Here is a 24,910-nt window from a genome sequence, read left to right as displayed (position 1 = left end):
TTCCTGTGTCACCAAAGGCTTGAAAATCACACCAGTCATGTGTGTATGCAGGCCCAAAATCCTGAGAGGATGCTGGAGAAACATCTGTGGCATGGCCACACACACACACACACACACACACACGGGGAGTGATTTCTACTTTTCCTGTCTTGCACATGTGCCCTGTAGCAAAAACTAAAAAAATAGTAATGATAATTTGGCCAGTCCTATAGTACAGTGGTTAGGTGTTGTGCATAGGAAACCAGACACCATATAATCCACCCCAGTAAGAGTCTGACCCTAGTGGCTTAAAAGACACGCTGGGTACACGGGCATGCGTGCCCCAAATCCTGACCAGATGGACAAATGGGAGAAAAATGATTGTGAAGGAAAATAACATGACCCCTTCCCATTAGGGTGTGTTTCTTGCTCGCTCTCTGTGGAGTGCATGTAACCCCTGGCAATTAAGGAAAAAGGATTGAGGCAGGCGGGTGGCATGGTGGCTAAGGCACTGGACTCCCACATGGTCGACCAGAATTTGGGTTCTGGATCTGGTGGCTTGCTTTCTCACTTTCCCTTTCTTTCTCTTCTCTCTCTGGTCAAATTAAATAATAATAATAAATAAAATTAAATAACTCTTTAAAAAAAAGGATTAGAAAAAATTGCATACCCATAATAATAAAATTGTTTCCTTTTAACCATAACTGAACTTTCCTTTAATTCTTACCATTTTTATTCTGGTAAATAAAATATGATAAATAATCAAAGAGAATTTTTTTATTTGTTATTGACAGTTAAATATAAATTAAGTAAAATAGTAATTCATTTGTTTTACTGCAGTATTATCAAAAGTTTTCCAATTTTCCATAAAATTACCATTTCTGAATATATATAGTTTAATGGTCAGAATAAGTTTAACAGATTAATTTACAAATATGAAAAGACTGGGGTCCTATTACTCTTTTCTCCATCAACGTTAGGATATCATTGTCAGTCAAAAAAAATCATAAATTCTATTTGAATAACATACTCCAAACAAGTAATGGGAACATTACCAATTCCTAAGACTTCCTTTAACATTGGTTTTGATAAAAATTTCTCCAAATACAGAATTTTAGCAGACATTCTAATCTTGTCAAGATAACAGAATAAAATACCCTGAAAGATTATTGACTGTAATCTCAGTCCTTAAATAATTATTTTGGGAGGGAAGTTGCTGTCACCTGAGTCAAAGCTGCTGCCATCCCCGGAGCCCTCGGGACCCTCTGCCCCACTGCCACCACCCAGCTCCTGTGCCATGCTGTTGGAGACCCTCAAGCAGCGTCACACCTTTGAACAGAGAATAGAAGATGTCCGACTTATCTGAGAGCAACATCCCACCAAAATACAGGTGGTAACAGAGTGGTACAAGGGTGAGAAGCAGCTTCCCGTCTTGGATAAGACCAAGTTCCTGGTACCTGACCATATCAACATGAGTAACCTCCAAGATAATTAGAAGGCGCTGACAGCTCAATGTTAATCAAGCCTTCCTGGTGAATGGACACAGCATGGTGAGCGTGTCCACGCCCATCTCTGAAATATATGAAAGTGAAAAGGATGAAGATGGATTCCTGTATATTGTCTACGCCTCCCAGGAGACATCTGGAATGAAACCATCAGTGTAAGACTAGAAAAAGGCAACTGCTCTAAAATTTTAAAACCCTTGCCAAGGAAAACAAGGGATATTGCCAAATGAGATTGATCAAGTTCATCTAGTCACAGATCATCAAAACAGTGGTGTTCCCACCTAGGAGTTTTAGGAAGTTGTTTTTGTATTTCAAGCAGAAAAACTGAGCTCCAAAGGAGCAAATTTGGCTTTGGAAAAAACTATTATTTAACCCAGACCACCTTGGTTTAAAACTTTAGAGGTTTAAAAATAAAATACTTTGCATTTAAAAAAAAGATAATTATTTTGAATAAAATACTTGGGGTTTTTATTTTATTTTTCCTGCTACACTCATTGATAGGTGTTTGTTGAGATATTGCCTTAGCAGTCTTGCTAACTCAGGTGCTCACCCTCAATTCTTCGTACAACAGACAATATGGCTGTATGGCTGTGTATGTTATTGCTGTTTTTTAAAATCCTGAACAAGTCCCTTCATTTCATGTATTATCTTCCAGTTTTCTTTCTTTTTTTTTTTTTTTAAAAAAAAGAAAAGAGTCTCACCACACTGTGAAATCCTCCTGCCTCAGCCTCTCAGCTGGGAATACAGGTGTATGCCCCCAAGCCTAGCTCATTTTTAGATGAGGTCTTACTGTTACTCATTCCTGCCTCGAGCAAGCTGTCTTCCTACCACAGCTTTAAAGTTGCTGGGCCTACAGGTGCCTCAAAAATCACACTGGGGCCTCCCATGTAGTAACACCACGGTGTCTGAGTACTATCAAGCACGGTGTCTGAGTACCATGTGCCACCATGGCTAGACTGCACCTCTGTGCTTCTTGGTGGCTAGTTACCAACATACGCAGAGTCTGCTTCCCTTTGCAGCTCCACTCATCTGTATCAAAGCCTGGACTGATTTGCCCTCTCTCTGATCACTGACCTGTACCAGGATCTGGTTTAATACCGTTCCCTTGTGACTATTTTTAATTTTGAGAAAATACTCCTGGCTGCATAAATACACAAGACATGCAAAGATATACATAATGACAATGACCGAAGAGCCTTTTTTCTCTTTTTGTTACCCTGAAAGAAACTAAGGCACAAAAAGGAGGACTCTGTGGATCTGGGGTCAGTAACTGATGTTGAGTGGCCTGTCTTCTCAGTGCTCCTTTCCCCCTTGCTGATCTGAGAAACATCAGGAAAATGACAGTTTAAACTTGACTTTTATTTCTGCTCTCCCCCACATTTCCGCCCCCCCCCCCCAGTTCCCAGAAACTTCTTAGAAAAGAAAGCTCTTCTATAATCTAGACATAAAAACATGCCTTAACAGCAGTGGCTTCAGGTTGTCAGAGATAAGGCCATGCCATGATCTAGATTCAGTTAAGAATTCCTGAAAAAAATCCAGATGTGGATGCCAAGAGGTGAGGGGCAAGACTTGCTCTGAAGCCAAGCCAATGAGATTCATGGAATTCACCTGAGGCTGGTATGGCCTTCTTGAAGTGGAGATTAGTTGGTTGGGAGGAAGTACATTGTGAACAAAGAAGGTAAAAGCTAGTCCAAATTCTCTCAGATGAGCTCTGCTGTGGCTTAGATTCTCCTAGGTAGAAGGTCTCAGAAGGGAAACATGAGCTGTGCAAGTCATATGAGGGCCTTTTGATCCTGTGATAGCTCTAGTAATTCTGGCAGTAAGAGGAGTCAAGTAAACCTGGACAAATGAAAAGACGCTGAGATGAATCTAGTAGAAGTCTGGGTTTTAACAGGACTCCAGATAGGAAAGGCTGGAAGGATTTGGACACCTTGCAGGTGAATGATTTTGGCAGGGAGCGCTGTGCCGTCTGCAGTCTTCTCTGAGTCCACCTGCCACCACCTGTCAGTCCACTGGGAGGCCCAGCAGGTCACAGCTGACGTCCCACAGCCGCCTTGCTACCGTCTCATTACGAGCCTGGGCAGAGACCCATGCCACATGGCAGTCACTGGAAGAGAAAGAGAGAGGCTTGACACAGGGTTAAGAACAGTCTGCTCTCTGCCAGAGATAAGGACTATGATAGGGAAACAACCCAGGGGTCACAGCCACTTTACAGGGCCAATGTTTGTTCTATCTCTATATTCTCCTCTGTAACCCAGAGAAAATATAATTACCACTTTTTATCTCCTTGGTAGATCTCTTCTGATTAGCAATTTTTCTTACTGAAAAATTATTTGTTGTTCATCCTTTTTCTTTCCAAAAGATATCTTTTTTTTTGCATTTAATTACTATAAATTGTTAGAACACACAAAATGAATTTTCCCAGCATGAATACACTGTTTATTAGTCCAGTTTAAGTGTTATTTGTTTGATATATAATGCATATCATTTGGTCTCTAAATCCCCCTTATGTACTGGGTTGTTGGGAAAGTCATGGCACATTTTTGCATAGAAAAACAAAAAAAAAGTACGTCAAGACTTTCCCAATGACCTGATATATATTCAACAGTAACATCACTGCTTGCCCGAACCTGTGTTATATCCATCTTCTTCAAATAAGTCCACAAGGTCTCTTCTACAGGGCCTTTGAGACAGGGACATGGGGCTGAGCGCTTGCTGTTCACATTGGTCACAGATGTTTAGAGTGGTAAAAGTACTTTTGGATTACCTGCAGTTACAGCTCTTTCTAAACTCATAGAACGAATAATATAAAAATAAAACATGGGGCCGGCTCCATAGCTTGGTGGGTTAGGGCAGCTGGATCCCACATGGCCAAATGTGCAGTTCAAGTCCTAGACCCAGCAGACCAAGAAACTCACAGGGCACCTCTGCGTTCATGCTTCAGATCCTGAAAGATGGGAGAAATTGAGAAGGAACTGTGGTGCGACTAGTCACCATGGGGAGGCTTTCTCCTGCCCCCCTTGCAAATGCAAATGCATGTGCTAACAAAAACAAAAAAGAAAGAAAAAACTGATAGGAAACAATAAGGTACCAGGTGTTTTATATACCTTCTCATTGCTGTAATTTCAAGTAGTTTATGTACCTACTAAATGCAGGAGAGGTATCCTAACTCTACACTACCCGGAAAGTTTTCAAAGGGCAGTTCTCTTAGGACAAGTTCTCTTAGTCATTTTTATATTCTCTTTTTTTTTTTGGAGAGGTTTTTGCTATAGGGTGTGTGCGCTCGCCAGACAGACAGAGACAGACAGAGAGACAGAAAGCGAGAAATCAACCCCCAGGGAGGATGGCCACGCCACAATCCCTTCTCCTCCATTCTCCTCTCAGGATCTTGGGCATGCACGCACACGCGCCCGGCGTGAGTTTAAGCCACTGGGTCCAGGACTCAAACCGTGGTCGACTACATGGGAGTTCAGTGACATAACCATTGCACTAACTGCTGGTCCCAGTCATTTTTATATTCTCATGTATAGTACACAATAGAAATGCAATGAAGGTTTTTAAAAAAAATTTAGGCATCTTCAGGACATTATTCAGGACTTTTTAAAAAATTATTTATTTAATTTTATTCATTATAATTATTACTATTATTTAATTTGACTAGAGAGAGAGAGAGAGAGAGAGAGGGAAAGTGAGGAAGCAAGCCTCCAAGTCTGGGTCCCAAACCATGGTCGGCCATGTGGGAGTCCAGTGTGCCAACCACCTCGCCACCTAACAGCCCCATGTTTTGTTTTTGTTTGTTTGTATTTTTTAATATGTGATTGAGTGGATAGTGATTTTTTCCTTTAATTTGTCAAAGGGCATATGCGCTTGTCAGAGAGGGACAGAGAGAAAGGAAGAGGGAAAAAGCACCCCTTAATGGGATATGGTTACGCTGCAATCCCTTTTCCATCTGTCAGGATTTTTGGCATGCACACACATGTGCCTGGTATATTTTTCAAGCCTAGGGTCTTGGATTTGAACCATGTGGTCAGCCATGTGGGATCCTACTCCTTTAACCACTAGCCCAGAGGGCTGGCCTGAGTTGTAATCTTTGTAGCAAAATGAGAAATGATTTTTTTTAAAGAATTATTTTATTGGGGACCAGCAGTTAGTGTAATGGCTATGGCGCCGGACTCCCACGTAGTCGACCGCGGTTCGAGTCCCGGACCCGGTGGCTTAAACCTCACACTGGGCGCGTGTGCGTGCGTGCCCAAGATCCTGAGAGGAGAATGGAGGAGAAGGGATTGCGGTGTGGCCATACTCCCTGGAGGGGTGATTTCTCACTTTCTGTCTCTCTGTCTCTCTCTGTCTGTCTGGCAAGCCCACACGCCCTATAGCAAAAACCTCTCCAAAAAAAAAAAGAATTATTTTATTCAACTTCATTCATTTATTTATTTTAATTTGACTAGAGAGAAAGAGCGAGAAAGAGGAAGCGAGAAAGCAAATCAAGCTGCCAGGTCGATCTGTGGTCAACCATGTGGGAGTCCCCCAACCACGACACCACCTATTGGCCCCGAGAAACAATTGTTTTTAATTACCAGAGGATGTATGTGCTTGCCACAGAGAGACAGAGAAAGGGAGAGAGTACCTTGCAGGTGAATTCGATCATGTTGCAATCTATTTCTCCTTCTCAACAGGATTTAGGACACACACACACACACACGTTCCCTGTGTATTTTCAACCTGTGAGAGCTGGAATTTGAACTGTAATAAACCATGTAGGATCCACTCTCTTAACCTCTAGACTATGGAGCTGGCCCAAGAAGTAGTGCACTATATATATGTGTGTGTGTGTGTGTGTGTGTGTGTGTGTGTGTATTATTTTTTTTAAACAGAGATTTTTGCTACAGGGTGGGTGCCTTTGCTGGAGAGACAGACAGGAAAGTGAGAAATCACCCCCCATGGGGGATGGCCATGCTACAATCCCTTCTCCTCCATTATCCTCTCCGGATCTTGGCCACACACGCACACGCCCCTGGCATGAGTTTTAAGCCACCGGGTCCGGGACTTGAACCGTGGTCAACTACATGGGAGTCCAGCGACATAGCCATTACGCTAACTGCTGGTCCCAGGCCCAAAATCTTGAGAGGAGAATGGAAGAGAAGGGATTACAGTGTTGCTATAGCCCCTGGGGAGTGATTTACCATTTTCCCTCTTTCTCTCTCTCTCTAGTGAGTACATGTGTCTTTAGCAGAAACTAAAAAAAAGAAAAAAGAAATGCCATTTCTTGGGTCACCTGGTGGCATGGTGATTTGGTGTCTGGATTCCACATGGCTGACTGCATGGTTCAAGTCCTTACCCAGAGGCTTAAAAAACATGTGTGTATGCATGCTCAAAAACCTGAGAGGAGAATGGAGAAGGGACCATTGGAGGAGTCTGACCAGGTAGGGCCCCAGGATCTGTTTTGAGCTTTTGACCTTTACCTCTTAGGTTGGGCCAGCACGTTGGCAAGGCCGCTGCTGTGTGCCCTGCTGACCTAGGAAAAAAACTTAGGTCGTATTAGCATGCCGACAGGGCTGCTTGCTATTTGCTTTAGAAAATTGTGGTAGCCTTGCTGGGAAGCAAGCCCCCTCTGACTCCCTGATATACTATAAAAAATTACATAGCTCTCTTGAGTATGTGATGAGATTTTCCCAAAAGTCCCCCAACCAGTCCCCTCAGCGCTGATCACCTACTGTTAATTACAATGCTTTATCTCTGTGGTCACAATAGAGGGTGGGCTGAAGTTCTACCCAGGCATAAATAATCTTGACCTCTGGAAGGCCCTTCAAGATACATTTAACAGGGAACCAGCAGTTAGCGTAATGGCTATGTCACTGGACTCCCAAGTAGTCGACCATGGTTCGCATCCCGGACCCGGTGGCTTAAAACTCACGCTGGGCATGTGTGCATGCGTGCCCAAGATCCCTGGAGGAGAAGGGATTGTGGCGTGGCCATCACCCCTGGGGGGTGATTTCTCGCTTTCTGTCTCTATGTCTCTCTCTGTCTGTCTGGTGAGCGCACGCGCCCTATAGCGAAAACCTCTCAAAAAAAAAAAAAAAAGATACATTTAACATAAACTTAAAGATAATCTTTTCTTTACATAAAATAGGATTAGGCCGAAACTGGCCCAGGACACCCCCCACCCTCACCAAGTGAAATAGATAAATATATTAGGATTCCTTAAATTAGGTTTTAGATCCCTATAAAACTATATAAGTATCATTCTTTATTAAGATCCATAAGAACTAATATCTATACTTGAGATTTTCTTTTCTCAGCACCATTCCTGGTAATCACAAGATGGCTGCTGCGCCACATCAGCTGATAATCATCTCTGCTTGCTAGAGCCACTTTCCAAAACCTGCATTCCATAAAGATGCCTACATCAAACGAACAATTGCGGAACTGCACTAGACCCACCTTTAATCCAACCCTGAATGGAACTTTTATACCCTATTGTTAAAACTTTATGAGCTGATAATTAAAACACGTAGCCCCTCACCCATTTACTTGCATGTATCACATTTTCAATAAAAAGGCACAATAATTCCTAGCAGTTGTCACTCCTCAGAGAGCGATCTCTGGGGGTGTCCGGCTAAGGATGTGCATAAAAAAGGCACTGAGGCCTTTGTCTTCTGTTCACCTGCGCTGCCTCGGACGAGTCAACCCACCCCCGCCGAGGCTGGACCCCGGCAGAACATGGCATGACTATCCACCTTGAGGGCTGCTCTCTCACTTTACTCTCTCTGTCTCACTCTGGTGAGGTGCACACAACCCTAACACACCCTATAGCATATTTAAAAAAAAAAAAAAGCCAATCCTCAGGCCCTGCTTCAGACAATTAAATCAAAATCTCTAGGGTTAAAGTCCAGAAATCTGTTTTCATCTAGTTTCTAGATTTCCAGAATATTCTTGGGCACACTGAAAGTTTGAAAAATACCAATTAAAAATATCTTCACATTGGGACCAGCAGGTGGCATGGTGGCTACATCGCTGGACTCCCATGTAGTGGACCGCGGTTGAGTCCTGGACCTGGTGGCTTAAACTCATGCTGGGCATGTGTGCATGCATGTCCAAGATCCTGAGAAGAGAATGGAAAAGGGAGTGTGGCCTGGCCATCCCCTCAGGGAGTGATCTCTCACTTTCTGTCTCTCTCTGTCTTTCTAGTGAGTGCACGTGCCCTATAGAAAAAAACCTCTCAAAAAAAAAAAAAAAACAACTAAAAACAAAAAACTTCACATTTATAATATAAGCATTAAAAGTCAAAAGTCAAGTACTTCTGTTTTGTTTTTTGTTTTTTTTTTGAGAGGTTTTCACTATAGGGTGTGTGCGCTCACCAGACAGAGAGAGACATAGAGACAGAAAGTGAGAAATCACCCCCCAGAGGGGATGGTCACGCTGCAATCCCTTCTCCTCCATTCTCCTCTCGGGATCTTGGGCACGCACGCACATGTGCCCAGCGTGAGTTTTAAGCCACCGGGTCTGGGACACGAACTGTGGTCAACTACATGGGAGTCCAGTGACATTGCCATTACATTAACTGCTGGTTCCCAAGTACTTCTGTTTAAGAAAACACCAGCACAACCCACGCAGCTTACCATTTCTGAGTGAAATGATCATTACCAAGAACCCAAAGGCTCTATGTCCCTCTTTGGAAATGATCTGGCCTGTGTTAAGTCTCTGCACCCTTTACTGCACACTGCCTTACACTCTATAAGGTTACAGTGAACAACGTGATGGATGGGAAAGTGCCTTCTAAGTTATGACTTGCTAGAAACATTATTCAAGCACTATAGTAAAAGCTTATATAGTAAAAGCTTAAATGTGCTTATGGCATCAGCATTGACACAGTGCTGGTATTCCCAGTGGAACTTGGGTAAGTAATAATCATTGGGTCATCAGAAAAGCCATGATGTATTTTTCTGTTTTTCTATGCAAAAATGCTTCATGACTTTTTCAACAACCCAATAGTATAGGTAAAGGACTGAATGATTTCAAAACCACTGCAAAGCTATAGTAATTAAGGCAATGCGAAGGTGGAATAGTTGTACTGTGGTCAAGTTCAAAGTTCTCCAAGACTGAACTACATGGGAAGGTTCTGGGTTCACATCCAGAGACCCCTTAGTACACTGATACCCAGGTGCCATGGTCTGGGACTGGCTGAGGCTGGGATGGTTGGAGGCATCAGGACCCTACTTAGGGTGTTTTCTCTCTGTCTCTCTCTTCCTCTCTTGCTCATGAAAGGGAAAAAAAAACTGAAAAAAAAATAGACAGTGTGGTACTAGCATAAATAAATGAGCATTAGCAGAAATAAAAGTATAGAAGTAAACTCTTAGATTTATGGTCAATTGATTTTCAACAAGGCTACTATTATAGACTGAATTGTATCCTCCCCAAACCCATATGCTGAAACCCTAACCTCCAATGTGACGATATTTGGAGATACAAGTAAAGTTAAATGAGGTCATAAGGTTGGGGCCCTAATTCCATAGCATGTGTCCTTGTAAGAAGATACAGCAGGAGTGTGTGCACAGAGAAAAGACCAGGTGAAGACACAGCGAGAAGGCAGCCATCTGCAACCCAGGAAGAGAAGCCTCACTAGAAACCAGTCCTGCCAACACCTTGATCTAGGACTTCTAGCCTCCAAAATTGTGAGAAAAATAACTTCTCTTGTTTAAGTCATCTAGTCTGTAATATTCTGCATGGCAAACCAAGCAGAATAATATGAGGGTACTTCAAAAAGTTTGTGGGAAAAAAATGGAATTAAAGTATATTTTGGTACAAAACAAATTGAGATCTATAGTTTTTTTCATAATCTGCATTGTGCATGAACTTTTCAAGGACTTCTTGTACAGTTATCAAGATGAGTTAAAGAATAGCCTTTTCAACAAATGGTGCTGAGACAACTGATTATCCAGATGCAAAAGAATAAAGTTGGTTTTCCAATCACATGTCATATACAAAAATATTCTCAAACTGGATCATAGACCTAAATATAACGTAACAATAACACAGAAGAAAAGATGGTAGTAAATCTTTGTGACATTGGGTAAGGCAATGATTTCTTTTCCTTCTATTTTTTTTAAATTATTTATTGAATTTTATTTATTCATTCATTTATTATATTTTGGCCAGAGAGAGACACAGAGAGAGAGAGAGATGGAAAGTGAGAAAGCAAGCCACCAGATCCAGGACTCAAATTGTGGTCAGCCATGTGGGAGTGTCCAGCACCCTAACCAACACGCCACCTGCTGGTCCCTCTTTTCCTTCTATTTTTAATTTGGTATAGGGAATGTGTGTGCTCACTAGAGAGAATTGGGGTTTGGGGAGGAGTGAGAAATCACTTGCTGGGGAGGTGGCCACACTACAATCCCTTCTCCTCCATTCTCCTTTTGGGATCCTGGGCACACACACATATGTGCCCAGGGTGTTTTGCAAGCTGCCAGGTCCAGGACTCAAACTATATAATCGGCCATTTGGGATCCAGCCACCTTAACCTCCATGCCACTTGCTGGTTTCTCAAATTAGTTTTAATGTTGTATAAATATATATTAATACAATATATTATATATAATATATGTTATATATAATTTTAACTTGCCCTATAGCAACTTAAAAAATAATAATGAATAAAATAAAAAAACAATTATTGGGAAAAAAAAGACATTCTGTCTAAAACTTCATTAAAAAAAATTAGACTGACATAGTAAAAGAAAGGAAAAAGAGAAACAAACAGCATAATTATCATTACAAAGACAGCAAGAGTGAGGCTGACAGGTGGCATGGTGGTTAAGATGGTTGGACTCCCACGTGGCTTACTGCGATTCAAGTCCCGAAACTAGCAGTTTGCTTTCTCACTTTCCTTCTCTCTTTCTCTGGTCAACTTCAAAAAAATTTAAAAAATAAAAAAATGACAATGAATAAAATTAAATTAAAAATTATTATTTTAAAAAATGTATTTCGGGGACTAGCAGATGGCATGGTGGTTTAGGGTGCTGGACACTCCCATATGGTTGACCACGGTTCGAATCCTGGACCTGGTGGCTTGCTTTCTCACTTTCTCTCTCTCTCTGTGTGTCTCTCTCTGGTCAAATTAAAATAAATGAATAAATAAAATTAAATAATTTTTAAAAATTTATTTCAGTGTCCAATTAGAAATGAAAATATTGCTTAAAAAAAAAGATAGCATGAGTAAAACAAAACATAGCAATTCCCACAAAAAATATAAATGGGGGGGACCAGTAGGTGCATGGTGGTTAAGGTGCTGGACACTCCCACATGGCTAACCACGGTTCGAGCTCTGGACCTGGTGGCTTGCTTTCTCATTTTCCCTCTCTCTCTCTCTCTTTCTCTCTCTCTCTGTGTCTCTCTCTTTCTCTGGTCAAATTAAAATAAATGAATGAATAAATAAAATTTTTTTAAAAATGCAAATGGGTTAAGTTCTTTTTTTTGTTATCAGGTGCTTATACTCATAAGAGAGAGAGACAGAGATAGATAGAAAGAGAGTGAGAAATCACTCCCTAGGGAGGTGTCCATGCCACAATCCCTTCTCCTCCATTCCCCACAATGGATTTTGGGCATCACACATTCACATTTGTCATGTTTTCAAGTCACCAGATCTGGACCTCAAACTACTTACTCAGCCATGTGGGATGCAGCCACCTTGACCACTATGTCACAGGCCGGCCCTAAATTCCTCTGTTAAAGGGCAAAATACCTAGAGAGTCAAAAGACCAAATCTCTATTTGACAATGTATTTTTTTCTAAATTTGATTTATTATTATTGTGTTTTTAATTTGCTATGAGGCATTTACTCTTACGAAAGACATAGAGAGAGAGAAAGTGAGAAAGCAAGCTGCCAGGTCCAGGACTCTAACCGTGGCTGGCCATGTGGGAGCCCAATGCCTCAACCACCACGCCACCTGTTGGCCTGACAATGTACTTTTTTGAAGAAGAAGAAGAAGTTTTTGCTATAGGGCGCATGTGCTTGCCAGAAAGACAGAGACAGACAGAGAGATAGAGAGCAAGAAATCACCCCTGGGGGGATGGCCGTGCCGCAATCCCTTCTCCATTCTCCTCTTGGGATCTTAGTCACACATGCACACAGGCCTGGCGTGAGTTTAAGCCTCTGGGTCTGGGACTTAAACTGTGGTCGACTACATGGGAGTCCAGCAACCTAGCTATTATGCCAACTGCTGGTCTCCAATGTACTTTTTTTTTTTTTTAAGAATTATTTAATTTTTTGTAGTCATTCTTTTTAAAAAAAAAAAAAAAAAATTGACCATAGAGAGAGAGAGAGAAAGTGAGAAAACAAGGCACCTGGTCCAGGGCTCGAACCACAGTTGGCCATGTGGGAGTATCCAGTGCTTTAACCACCACATCATCTGCTGGTTCACAACAATGTACTTTTAAAAATGGGTATGATACACCAGAAAAACCCAAATTATTTCCTTTGGGCAATAAAATCACGTATTTGTAAATAAATACATTCATACCTGAAATGTTTCCCACTTAGAACCTCAAGACCTTCTGTTAAGGCACAATACAGACTGGTCTGGGCTCCCTGCTGAGGAGTCTTGATGAAGAAGGAGAAAAGCTGCCACATCCATTTCATGAAAGAAGAGTGCCGAATCAGTTCAGATTTGACTGTGCCAGGATGTACAGAATATGCTGTAACACCAGAGCCTGGTCGGGGGTACCATGTGGAGAGAGAAAGACAGGACTTGATTTTGCTGAACAGCCAAAGGGAATAAAGGTCATAAACAAACACATGACCCTCACATGTGGGATTCCCTGCCTGTGGTAACAGCACAAGCACTGATCATAATAATTTATAACCTCCCATTCAAAAATTGGAAGCTGGGACCAGCAGTTAGTGTACTGGCTATGTCACTGAACTCCATGTAGTCGACCGTGGTTCAAGTCCTGGACCCAGTGGCTTAAACTCACGCCGGGCGCGCGCGTGTGTGTGTGCCCAATATCCCAAGAGAAGAATGGAGGAGAAGGGATTGTGGCATGGCCATCTCCCCTGGCGGGGGGCGGTGATTCCTCGCTTTCGGTCTCTCTGGCAAGTACACGCGCACTTATAACAAAAACCTCTCCAAAAAAAAAAAAAAATTGGAAGCTAAGGCTCAGAGAGGTTAACTGCTGTAAAGCACAGAAACAGGACTTAACCTCTCAGCAGCACTTCACGTTGCTGACCAACTTCTTCTTAAAGTCTTTTTCACTAGGTTCCTATTATCCCACACCTCCTATGGTTTTCCCAGCCTTTTCAGTGACTTTGTCTTAGTTTCCTGGACCAGTTCATCATCTTAACCTTTTTCAAAAAGTTACTTATTAATTTAATTTTATTTATTATCATTTTTTAAATTTGCTATAGGCACGTGTGCTCACCAGAGAGAGATGGAGAGAGAAGGAAAGTGAGGGAATAAGCCACTGCGACCAGGCCTTGAACCACAGTAAGCTATATGGGAGCCCAGCACTTCAACCACTGTGCCACCTGCTGGCCTCCAGTTCATCATCTTCTACACAAACTAAAAATGTTAGAGTTCTCACAACTCACTAAATTTCTTCTCTATAATTTGAAGGCGGTCACATTTTAATCTACCAGTCAAACTGCTTCTTTGTACTCCAGACTGCTAGGTGAGCCAGCATACTGGGGTAGCTAAAGGCACGGGTAGCCAGACTGCCCCATTTCAGATCCCAGCTCCACTCACTAGCTGTGTAATCTTGGACAAGCTCCTGTTTTTGTGATTGATCTCTCCATCTCTAAAACAGAGATAGTCACAATATCTATATCTCACAGGGTTGCTCTAAGCGAATTTCTCTAAATGAGTTCATCTATGTAAAAGAGCTTAGAATGGAGCCTGGTACATCATATGTGTTCAAGGATGCTTTTGCACATGCCATTTTAGGCCCCCAATCCTTTACTGGAAACTTTAAGACCAGAAATGTTCCAAATTTTTTTCTGATTTTAGAAAAATACTGTGAAGGGACCAGAAGGTGGCATGGTGGTTAAGGTGCTGAAAATTCCTACATGGCTGACCACGTTCAAGTCCCATACCTGGTGGTTTGCTTTCTCACTTTCCCTCTTTCTCTATGTCTCTCTCTAGTCAAATTAAAATAAGTGAATGAATAAATAAAATTAAATAAATAATTCTTCAAAAAAAGGGAAAGATACTGTGAATATATAAATACTATAGATTATACTTTCTATTACTTAATCCCCCCTAGTACAGGAGAGATTTTGCTAGAATGAATCTTGGGTGTCAAGTTTACAAAAAACAAACAAACAAACAAACAAACAAAACAAACAAACAAAAAACCAACCACACAACACACAATTTCCAGGCCTTTATGTAGTTCACAACTGCACACAGAGGTAGCCCGTGTTATTTCCAGCTACCTATTCAATATCTACTCTAGATGTCCCACATTAACAGACTCAGAGGACCTAAACTGACCCCCAGGCCCAACATGATTCTTCACTGCTCCCATCATGTCTAATCAGGCACATGAGAACAGTTCTTGATGGTTCCCGACCTCACCATGCATATCCAATCTACAGCCTGTGGTTTTCACGTTCTAAATATCTCTCAGGAATGTCTACTACTCTCCGTCTCCACCACTCTAGGACAAGATAACCTAATTTCTGGCCTCAACTACTGAAATTCCCTGCTGTATCCACTCCTGTCCCCACTTTCACAGGCACTCATTTAAGGTTTCCTGATGCTCTAAGAATAAATACCAAAACCATTACTGTGATATCTACGGATTTGTCTTCTGCCTACCCCACCAGTCTCAGGTCAGGCTTCTATTCCTCTTGCTTTCTACATTCTAACCATGGCAGCTTTCTGTTTCTCAAACTGGGCACAGATCTTCACACATTCTCTTTCTGGAATATTCTTCAGCCTCCTTACCCTGTGACCCATTTAATTTCTAATTCTTCAAGGCTCAACTTACAACTGCCTTTCTCAGAAAAGTTTTCCCCTAAACTCTGAGACTGAATAAGGTCCTTAATCCCACTCAAATCCATTATAAGTCCTTACACTTTTCTTTCAAAAGCTTTTTTTTTAATAATTATTTTTAACTTTCTTTCTTTTAATGTGACCAGAAAGGAACACACACACACACACACACACACACACACACACACACATACAGAGAGAGAGAGAGGGAGAGAGAGAGGGGAAGTGAGAAAGCAAGCCGCAAGGTCCAGGACTTGAACCGTGGTCAGCCATGTGGGAGCCCAGTGCCTTTAACCACTATGCCACCCACCGGCCCCCATAACCTTTTTTTTTAATATGGTTAGAACTCAATATAATTTATTTTATGATTTATTATTTGAAAAACATTAACTAATGTTTGAATTAATTCTTATAATCCATTGTTGCAAAAAAAAATCAACAGTAATAGGAGACATTATAATTGGAGATTGTGATAGACAATGGGAGATTTATCACAATTATAATCAGATAGCAATAGCAGAAAGGAAACAACCTAGATGTTGAGAAAATGAATAAACTAAGGCATATCTGTATTAGGAAGTAAGATACAGTCAACAAAAGGAATGGGGTAAATCTACCTCTACTACATGAAAAAATCTCCAAGATACTGTGGTAGAGTTTTAGTTTCTTGTGTATAATACGTAAATGCACAAGAAAGGGGCACAATAATCATTAACAGTGGTTACTTGGGGACCAGCAGATGGCGTAATGGCTATGTCGCTGGACTCCCATGTAGTCGACTGTGGTTCGAGTCCCTGACCCAGTAGCTTAAACCCACTCTGGGTACATGTATGTGCGAACCCAAGATCCTGAGAGGAGAATGGAGGAGAAGGGATTGTAGTGTGGCCATCCCCCCTGGGGGTGATTTCTAGCTTTCTGTCTCTCTGTCTCTCTCTGTCCTTCTGGCGAGTGCATGCACCCTATAGCAAAAACCTCTCCAAAAAAAAAGGTTACTTGAAGGGAGAAAAGTGAGAGGGAGAGAGAGGAATAAAGGAAAGAAGTTTCTCACCTTTTATTCTGTATATTTTTATATTATTTGAACTTTTAACAATGAGAATTATTCAAGTACTACTAGACCGATTTCACATATGACAGTTGTATATACTTGCTAATCTCTCTCCCCTAGTAGACAAAAGCTAAATCAAGAAAGAGACTGCTCCTATCTTGTTCACCTCAAGTCCCTCCCTTCTACACAGTCTCGCTCTGAGTAAAACATCCTGACTTGATCACAAGGCCTGAATTCTATGCCCCAGTGGATGGAATAGCATGGGCACTGAATGTGTGTCTGTTGAATGAGTAAAGCTCTATCCTACCAGGGTTCTTCCACAAAATTATCAGGGTTACCTCCCTTCTGGATACTTTGCTTTAATCTGAATCTCACCACTAAACCCATCCCTCCACCTCCAGGCCACCCTAGCTCCCTGACCAAACCTTTGGACAGTTTTCACCATTGAGTTACCCTCGTTTATACTGAGCTGATAAATATCCATGACTGGGCACATGGACTGAGCTGACCACCAGCTTCCTTCCATCCCATCTCACAGCTGTTCCTGTGGTATAACCGTCCTCTTCCATCCAACAACAGGGCTCCTACGCCCGAGTCCCTGAGCTTCAATTCTGCCTGCCTCAACTCCAAAGCATGGACCATCCCAGACTTCCTACTTGGAAATTCAGAGAGGACAGCAGTGCTCAGGACCTTAGTCTGTTTGTTAATGAAATCATACATTTGCGCATACATTTCCCTCTTACTTGATCCTTTGCTGTTAGGGAGAGCCCCTCCCCCACATATTTCCAGTATGTTTTATCCTAATGGCTATATCTAGTGCCAGTTCAAGTCCCTCCCTTCTACACAGTCTCACTCTGAGTAAAACATCTTGACTTGATCACAAGGCCTGAATTAATTATGGCAATAAGCTATGGAGTAGTCCCATTTTGCACTAAGTCTTGAAAAGTTAAGTCCTTTGCTGCAGATCACACAATTAGTAAGTGATAAAGCCAGGACTTCAGACTCAAACCAGAACCTCCCTGTCCCTGACCAGCCATTTCCAATATTCAGCAGTGGGCTGCTTACTAAAACTGGACCCAGTTATAGTCACAGAAGCAGATTCTGTCAACATGGTAGGTTCTGGAAAACAGTTTGCATCCCAGTGGCTTTTAGCTACCTACCACTAACTCACGTTTCCACACTCATTTCTTCCAAACCCACCTTTTAGCCTCCGGGCCAGCTCCTGAGTAAAGAGAATGTTGGCCAACTTGCTGTGACAGTAGGCCAGACCTGCGCTATAGAACTTCTCGCCCTGCAGGTTATGGAAGTGGATCCTTCCCAGGTGATGCGCTAAGGAAGACACATTCACTACCCTTGATGGGGCTGATTCCTTTAGTTTTTCTAATAGTAGATGGGTTAGGAGGAAGTGACCTGTTGGAAAAACAAAAACAAGAATTAACGGAGTTCAGGGCCAATATGGGGGTCAGAGTAGTGGTGAGTAAGGCAATGAAGAGAACTCAGGAATAAGGTCTTTTGCAATATCGTACTTCAATTTTTAATTATCAACAAGAGTTCAATGAGGTTTCAGGGAAATCAGAACAGCCAAAGACTTGAGACATCCTCACATAAGGTAAGCCTGGACCAAGTGAATATGAAGTTCTGTTACGCTCCACCTTTGGTTAAAAATCACTCTTTAAAAGGGCCAAGCATGATGGTTAAGGCGTTGGACTCCCACCTGACCAACTGTGGTTGACCCAGACCTGGCAGCCTGAAGATCACACTGGGTGCATGTGCATGCATTTTTAAAATCCCAGGAGGAGGGTAGAGGAGAAGAGACTGTGGTGTGGCCAACCCCAGGGAGGGTGATTTCTCACTTTCCCTCTCCCTATTTCTCTGGCAAGTGCATGTGCCCTATGGTTAAAAAAAAATAAAAATAAAAAAAGCAAAAAGTGAATAAACAAACAAAAATACATGCTTTAAGAGCAGATGGCCTTGGACCAGCCTGTGGTGTGGTGGTTAAGGTAGCTGGATCCCACATGGTCAACTACATAGTTCAAGTCCCACACTTGGTAGCTTGAAAAACACAGCAGGCACATGTGGATATATGCCCAAGATCTTGAAAGGAGGAAGAAAAGGAGAATAGATTGCGGTGTGACCATCCCTCATAGGGGGTGCTTTGTCACCACCTCCTCCCCCATCTCTCTTAGGTGAGTGCATGTACTCTATGGCAAAGTTTTTTTTTTAAAAAAGGGGCCAGCAGATTGTATAATGGTTATATCACATGGCCAACTGCAATTCTAATCCCAGACTTGGTGGCTTGAAAATCACGCTAGCTGCATGTGTGTGCATGCCCAAGATCCCAGGAGGAAGATGGAAGAGAAAGGACTGTGTTGTGGCCATTCCCCCAAGGGTAATTTCTTACTTTCCCTCTCACTGTGTCTGTCTCTTTCTCTCTCTTGGGCAAGCACATGAACCCTATGACAAAAACCTCTTTAAAAAAATTTTTTTAAAAAAGTGTGCAATGGGGGGGGAACCAGCAATTAGCGTAATGGCTATGTCGCTGGACTCCCATGTAGTCGACCGCCGTTCAAGTCCCAGACCCAGTGGCTTAAACACACCGGACGCGTGTGCATGCGTGCCCAAGATACCGAGAGGAGATTGGAGGAGAAGGGATTGCGGAGTGGTCATTCCTCCTGGGGGGATAATTTCTTGCTTTCTGTCTCTCTGTCTTTCTGGCGAGCACACACGCCCTATAGCAAAAACCTCTCCAAAAAAAAGTGTGCAATGGGACCAGCAGCTAGCATAATGGCTATGTCGCTGGATTCCCAGGTAGTCAACTGCGGTTCAAGTCCTGGACCCGGTGGCTTAAACTCACGCCAGGCACGTGTATGTGCGTGTCCAAGATCCCAAGAGGAGAATGGAGGAGAAGGGATTGTGGTGTGGCCATCCCCCCCGGGGGGTGATTTCTCACCTTCTGTCTTTCTCTTTCTGGTGAGCACATGCGCCCTATAGCTCCAAAAAAAAAAAAAAAAAAAAATGAGCAAAGCTAGAACAGGTCTCAGGTTTACCCCTCCCCTTTCAGGCAGAACCAAACCATTTTCATTCACACATAATAGACCTCAGGGTCTGTAACAGCCCTGAGTTCCAATGACACTACAAAGAAGGTTCAATCTGACTCCCAAGTTTTCTAAGGATTCCTGTAACTTTGTGATAGGATAGATTTCTTACCTAAATGGTTGACTCCCATATGCATTTCAAAGCCATCTGCTGTCTTAGAGTAGGGGCACATCATCACTCCTGCATTGTTGATCAAAATGTGGATATGCTTTTCTTCTGCAGGGAAGAGAAGACAGAGCATGCACATGGCCAGCTGTTGCTGTTACATCTTAGGAACCTGCCTTGGGGGCTGGCAGGTGGCACAGTGGTTAAGGACACTGGACTGCCACATGGCTGACCATGGTTCAAGTTTCAGATCTGGCCACCTGCTTCCTCTCTCTCTCTCTGTATTTCTCAATTAAAAATAGATAAATAAATAAAAAAATAATAAAGTTAAATAAAATAATTCTTAAAAAAAAAAAGAAACCTGCCTCACTCACAGCCAGGCTTTGTGCAGGATGTCGATCATTCCTCCATTTTCTTTCATACTTATTTTGTATTGTTTTTTACTTTAGTTGATCCTACTCGCTTTTAGCTCCAGTGCAAAATTCCATTTTACACTACCAAATGACCTTTCTAGTCTTTCTGGTTCAGGTGCTACGTACTACTTTTGAGAAGTGTTCCCTCTACCTGTCCTAACAAGACTTTTCAAGCTGACTGAAAAGATTCCAAAGCATAAGAAAAGAGGATGTTTTGGGACTGATCCTATGGCCTGGTGGTTAAGGAAGCTGGATCCCACATGGCCGACTACACAGTTCAAATCCTGTCCCCAGCAACTTTAAAAACACACTGGACGGGAACCAGCAGTTAGCATAATGGCTATGTTGCTGGACTCCCATGTAGTCAACCGCGGTTCGCGTCCCGGACCCGGTGGCTTAAAATTCACACCAGGCGCGTGTGCGCATGCATGCCCAAGATCCCGAGAGGAGAATGGAGGAGAAGGGATTGTGGCGTGACCATCCCCCCTGGGGAGTGATTTCTCGCTTTCTGTCTCTATGTCTCTATCTCTCTCACTGTCTTTCTGGCGAGCACACGCGCCCTATAGCAAAAACCTCTCCAAAAAAAAAAAAAAAAAAACACTGGACAAGCGTGTGTATGCTTGCCAGAGACAAAGAGAGAGAAAGAAAGACAAGGGTGGAAGCAGGGAGAGGAGACAGCATGCCCGATGGGGTATGGCCATCCCACAATACCTCTCCTCCATTTTTCTACCCTGTTGGAATCTGGGGCATGGCATGTACACACACACTCTGTGTGTTGGTTACTTGTTTTGCTTTGCTTTTAGTTTTTGCTATAATGTGTGTGTGCTCTCACTGAGGCAGAGAGAAAAGAAAGAGGAAAAGTGAGATATCACTCCCGAGGGTAGATGGCCATACCACAATCCCTTCTCCATTCTCCTCTTGGGATTTTGGACACACATGCACATATGACCAGCATATTTTTCAAGTTGTCAGGTCCGAGACTCAAACTGCATAGTCAGCCATGTGGGAATCCAATACCTTAACCACCACGCCACCTTCTGGCCCCTGGGGTTCTAATTTCTTGCAGAGATACATGCCCTAAAAAGATGTAAGCTTCTTTGTCAGGTCAGCAAGTTGGTGGCCAGTGTTTTTTGTTTTTTTTTTTTAGCCCCTATATTCATGGACCAGATGGCTCTTTGTGGGATTCTCAACCTTTGTGGAACCTGAGATATTACTCCACCTCTCAAGGGCCTCACACCTCATGTCCTAGCCCTGTATGGGTGGTTACAAGCCAAATACTAAAAGCCCATACTGAATTCCGATACTTCATGACATTTTTGTCATCAGCTCTTGCTCACTGCTATGGCTTTTTGAATTATCTTTCTGCTTTTGTTTCTTGAGAAGGTCCTTTTGATATAAATCACATCCCAACAATCATGAGTTCAGCTATGTACCGAAAGTTTGGGTTATAGTTTATCCACCATTTCTATGTATTAGGAAAGAAGGATCTCTTCCTTTTAGCTAAATCTGCCATATTGAGCTTAACTTACAACATAGATTTTGATCCTATACTCACCTGCTAAGAAGCCCTTTGCAAAGGCTCGAATAGACTTGGTATCAGCTAAGTCCAGCTTCCGTACCAACACCTGCTGGTTCCCTGTCACGGTCTGGATCTCTCTGGCCACCAATTCCCCCTTTTGCACATCCCGGCATGCTAAATACACACGGGCTCCTGTCGACCATCATAAAAGAGAGACACTGTCAGCTGTGTTTTTCAGTAGGCATTATAGGCCTAATACTGATACTGAATGTTATTTTCTACTAGTTTTTGTTTTATTTATTTATTTATTTATTTATTCATTAATATAAGAAGTATCTGATGAAAAAAATCAAGAAAAAAATAAATAGAAAATATTATTTAAGTGCCTTTTATATGCAGAGCATCATACTAGGTTCAGACTAGATAGTCAATGAGGCACTTGGAATGTTCTTGAATTTAAGACTGGGAAAAGACGATGAGACTGATCATCACTGGAGGGACTCGGAAGCAGATGAACTTGCCTCTTTTAGCCAAATCTTTTGCCGTCTCCTTCCCGATGCCTGTGTTAGCTCCAGTGACCACGACTACCTTCCCAGGAAGCTGGACAGTTGATGTACACACCCCACTGGACAGAAGTTTCCTGCACACAAGGAAAGGGAGTTCATCAACTCTTCATCTCATCTCAGCTAGAGGTTCCTACAATTCCCTGTTCTCGGATCCCAGGACTGAGGTTTGCTTTGGTTCCTTCCACTGTTGTCCTTTTACAAGGACGTTTGGGGAAAAGAAGACAAAAGTTTCCTATTCTTGCTCAAAGACAGAAGTGATTCTTTTGGGCAAAGGGCAAGCTTAGAGTTGGTCCCTGCAGTACAAGAACTGGATGGATATTGATTAGCCAGGCACCTGACTTCAGCTTGAGCTCTCCTAGGTATTTTTGGCTTAGGAAATCACAAGACTCAGCCCAGAAGAAGAAAAAATTGGTCTCTGTACGTCAATCTGCCCACTTATGGCCTTGAGGAAGTCTAATCCAATACGAAAAGTTAGAATTATGAAAACTTGTGAACCTGAGACAAAACAAACAAAAAACAAACAAGAAAACACCACACACACACACACACACACACACACACACATACACACGAATGACAAAGAAAAGATGCAAAAAAGTAGGGGAGAGGGGAGCTGGGATTCAAGTCCTAGTTTGTCTAATTAGAGTCTTTGTTCCTAAGCCTTTCATTCATTTGCCTTTCCAAATGAATGAATGCACAAATACGCATTAGCATTCCTCAGATTGTTTTTTTGGTTTTATTATTTTTTTTCCTCTTCTCTGCAATCTTGAGGCCCTGGTTAAAAGAATCTGTAGACCAGGAGATGCACTTTTAAGGATCATTTTGGCCTTTTTCATTTAACTTCCATTGAATGGTAAGGTATATAATCCTAGCCACTGAAGACACCTGCTTACTGAAAAGAAGCCAATAAGGAGGCAAACTAACTCATGGTTTTTGGCATTACCTCCCCCCTCAGAAAATAACCCTCTTTTCCCCGTTTCCCATCTCTCTTCAGCATTAGTTCCAGGAGCACCAGCTTACAGGGACCTGTACTGAGTACAACCAGCCTGAAAGAAAGAGACAATCAACTTATAAATATCCACAGGGCTGGCAGGTGGCATGATGATTAAGGATGCTGGACTCCCACATGGCCGACTGTGGTTCAAATCCTAGACCTGGTGGCTTCCTTTCTCACTTTCCCCCTCTCTCTCACTCTTGCTCTGTTCCTCTCTGGTCAAATTAAAAATAAATAAATAAATAAAGTTAAATAAAATGTTTATATATATATAAACACTATAAACATCCAACTCTGGGCTGGCTCCCTTGATCTAGCCAAGTTGGGGATACAGCCCTTGGAGTATAATCTTCCTCAGAAAAATCTCACTGACATACAAATATCATTCGCAGTTCAGTTCCAGTTTTTTCACAGAGATTGCTCGTGGATAAGAGGACAGTGTGGTGAAAAGAGATAAAAAGCAGTGATGTGTACCCAGAAGTGGGAGCACTGAGTGTTCACAAGGCAAAATGCAACTGGAAGAGAGGCACCAAGGGAGGGAAGGGAACATAAAAATAAAGGAATAAAGGAAAGAAGAAAGGGAGGAAGGGAGGCAGATGAGCTTGGTAAGACATGACAGAGGGTGACTTAGCTCGAAATCAAACAGTAACAGCCCAACCTGTAGGAATCGGTCTCTTCAGTCACTGGTCCACCGTCACTCCTGGTGACTTAACTCAGAACCAATCAGCAGGCTGCTGTTGTAAACCACCTACGGACTCTGAGGCACTGGGCCAGCCACGGCTGCTGTCACAAGGTCGGGACCACCAGCCCCATTCTCCCCGTCCTCCTCTTCCCTCCCCATTCCCCAGCACAGTACTCAGATCCCCCAAGCTCCGGCCCCAAAGGCAAGGTAGGTTCATCACCCAACTCTGGTCCCCTTCACTCTCTCCTTTACATTTGCCCAGAAGAAAAGTGACCCTATCAGCCACAGGACAGCCCGCGGCGGCCGGGTTCCCATCAGTTTGAGGGGCAAGGGAGGGATCGCTCCTTCCTAACTCAAAAGCTGGGAACAAACAGCTAGTAAGGGCTGGTTCAAGGCGCGGGAGTTAATGTTGGGGGGCACATCCTATTCTAGGGTCTCAAGCTCACCAAGCTGTAAACTTAAGCTCTTGAAGAAGCCTGGCCTTTGGGGGTTCTCTGGAGCTGGAAGGAGGGGGTGATTAGGCGAAAAAAGAGAGGACTAAGGGAAGCACAGCAGGCTGCCCCGGACTGCAGCCCCTTCCCACGGCCCAGGAACTTGGGTCTCACCCTCCCCGCAGCCAGGGCACCCGAACCTCGCCTCCAATCCACAGAACCCCGGGCCTCTGCCATCTTGGAGCCCACCCCCACCGCCCTGGGAGTTTTCCTCTGTCCTTTTATGAAGAGAAAAAGCTTCGGCGAGGACTCACGTCTCCCCGAAAAGGCTTCGCAAGAGAAGGCAGTTCATTTGCACAGACCTGATTTGGGGTGCAGCCAGGTACAGGAGGAAGGGGAGGAGGAGCAGCAGGAGCAGGAGCCCCACCATCTCCGCGGGCAGCAGCTGCGGCGCACACAGATGCCCCAGCGGTGCTGGCGGACTATGGCTTCTCCTCCTGGACACGCCCCAGCGCAAATTGCCACAGCCCGGGAGCAGCGCCCTCTGGGAGTCGTAGTCCACGGCGCGGCGGCGGGGAACAGGCGGG

At 43.1% G+C, this 24,910-nt stretch overlaps 1 protein-coding gene and 1 pseudogene across 4 annotated transcripts in view; one reads left to right on the top strand and one right to left on the bottom strand.

The window, feature by feature from the left end:
- The first annotated feature begins 746 nt into the window (after positions 1 to 746).
- LOC102500771 (microtubule-associated proteins 1A/1B light chain 3B pseudogene) lies at positions 747 to 2,162 on the top strand (annotated as a pseudogene).
- A 961-nt stretch (positions 2,163 to 3,123) lies between these two features.
- RDH11 (retinol dehydrogenase 11) overlaps positions 3,124 to 24,910 on the bottom strand; it is a 22,024-nt gene continuing 237 nt past the window's right edge. For 2 of the 4 annotated variants that reach the window (XM_006158767.3, XM_006158766.3), the window contains exons 2-7: positions 22,172 to 22,290; positions 21,687 to 21,842; positions 19,725 to 19,829; positions 17,718 to 17,927; positions 13,001 to 13,190; positions 3,124 to 3,591 (exon numbers count right to left, since the gene is read on the bottom strand). In XM_006158767.3, coding sequence (XP_006158829.1) covers positions 3,489 to 3,591; positions 13,001 to 13,190; positions 17,718 to 17,927; positions 19,725 to 19,829; positions 21,687 to 21,842; positions 22,172 to 22,290 — 883 coding nt within the window. In that variant the 3' untranslated portion in view covers positions 3,124 to 3,488. Of the gene's footprint in view, positions 3,592 to 13,000; positions 13,191 to 17,717; positions 17,928 to 19,724; positions 19,830 to 21,686; positions 21,843 to 22,171; positions 22,291 to 24,685; positions 24,841 to 24,910 lie in introns of those variants that run through there. The other 2 variants (XM_006158765.3, XM_014591700.2) reach the window with 2 other exon arrangements.

This window comes from Tupaia chinensis, unplaced genomic scaffold (assembly GCF_000334495.1).
Source record: "Tupaia chinensis unplaced genomic scaffold, TupChi_1.0 Scaffold000609_1, whole genome shotgun sequence".
NCBI classification, from domain to species: Eukaryota; Metazoa; Chordata; class Mammalia; order Scandentia; family Tupaiidae; genus Tupaia; species Tupaia belangeri.
The sequence above is the reverse complement of the archived record's forward strand: the minus strand, read 5'-3'. Positions and strand labels throughout refer to the sequence as shown.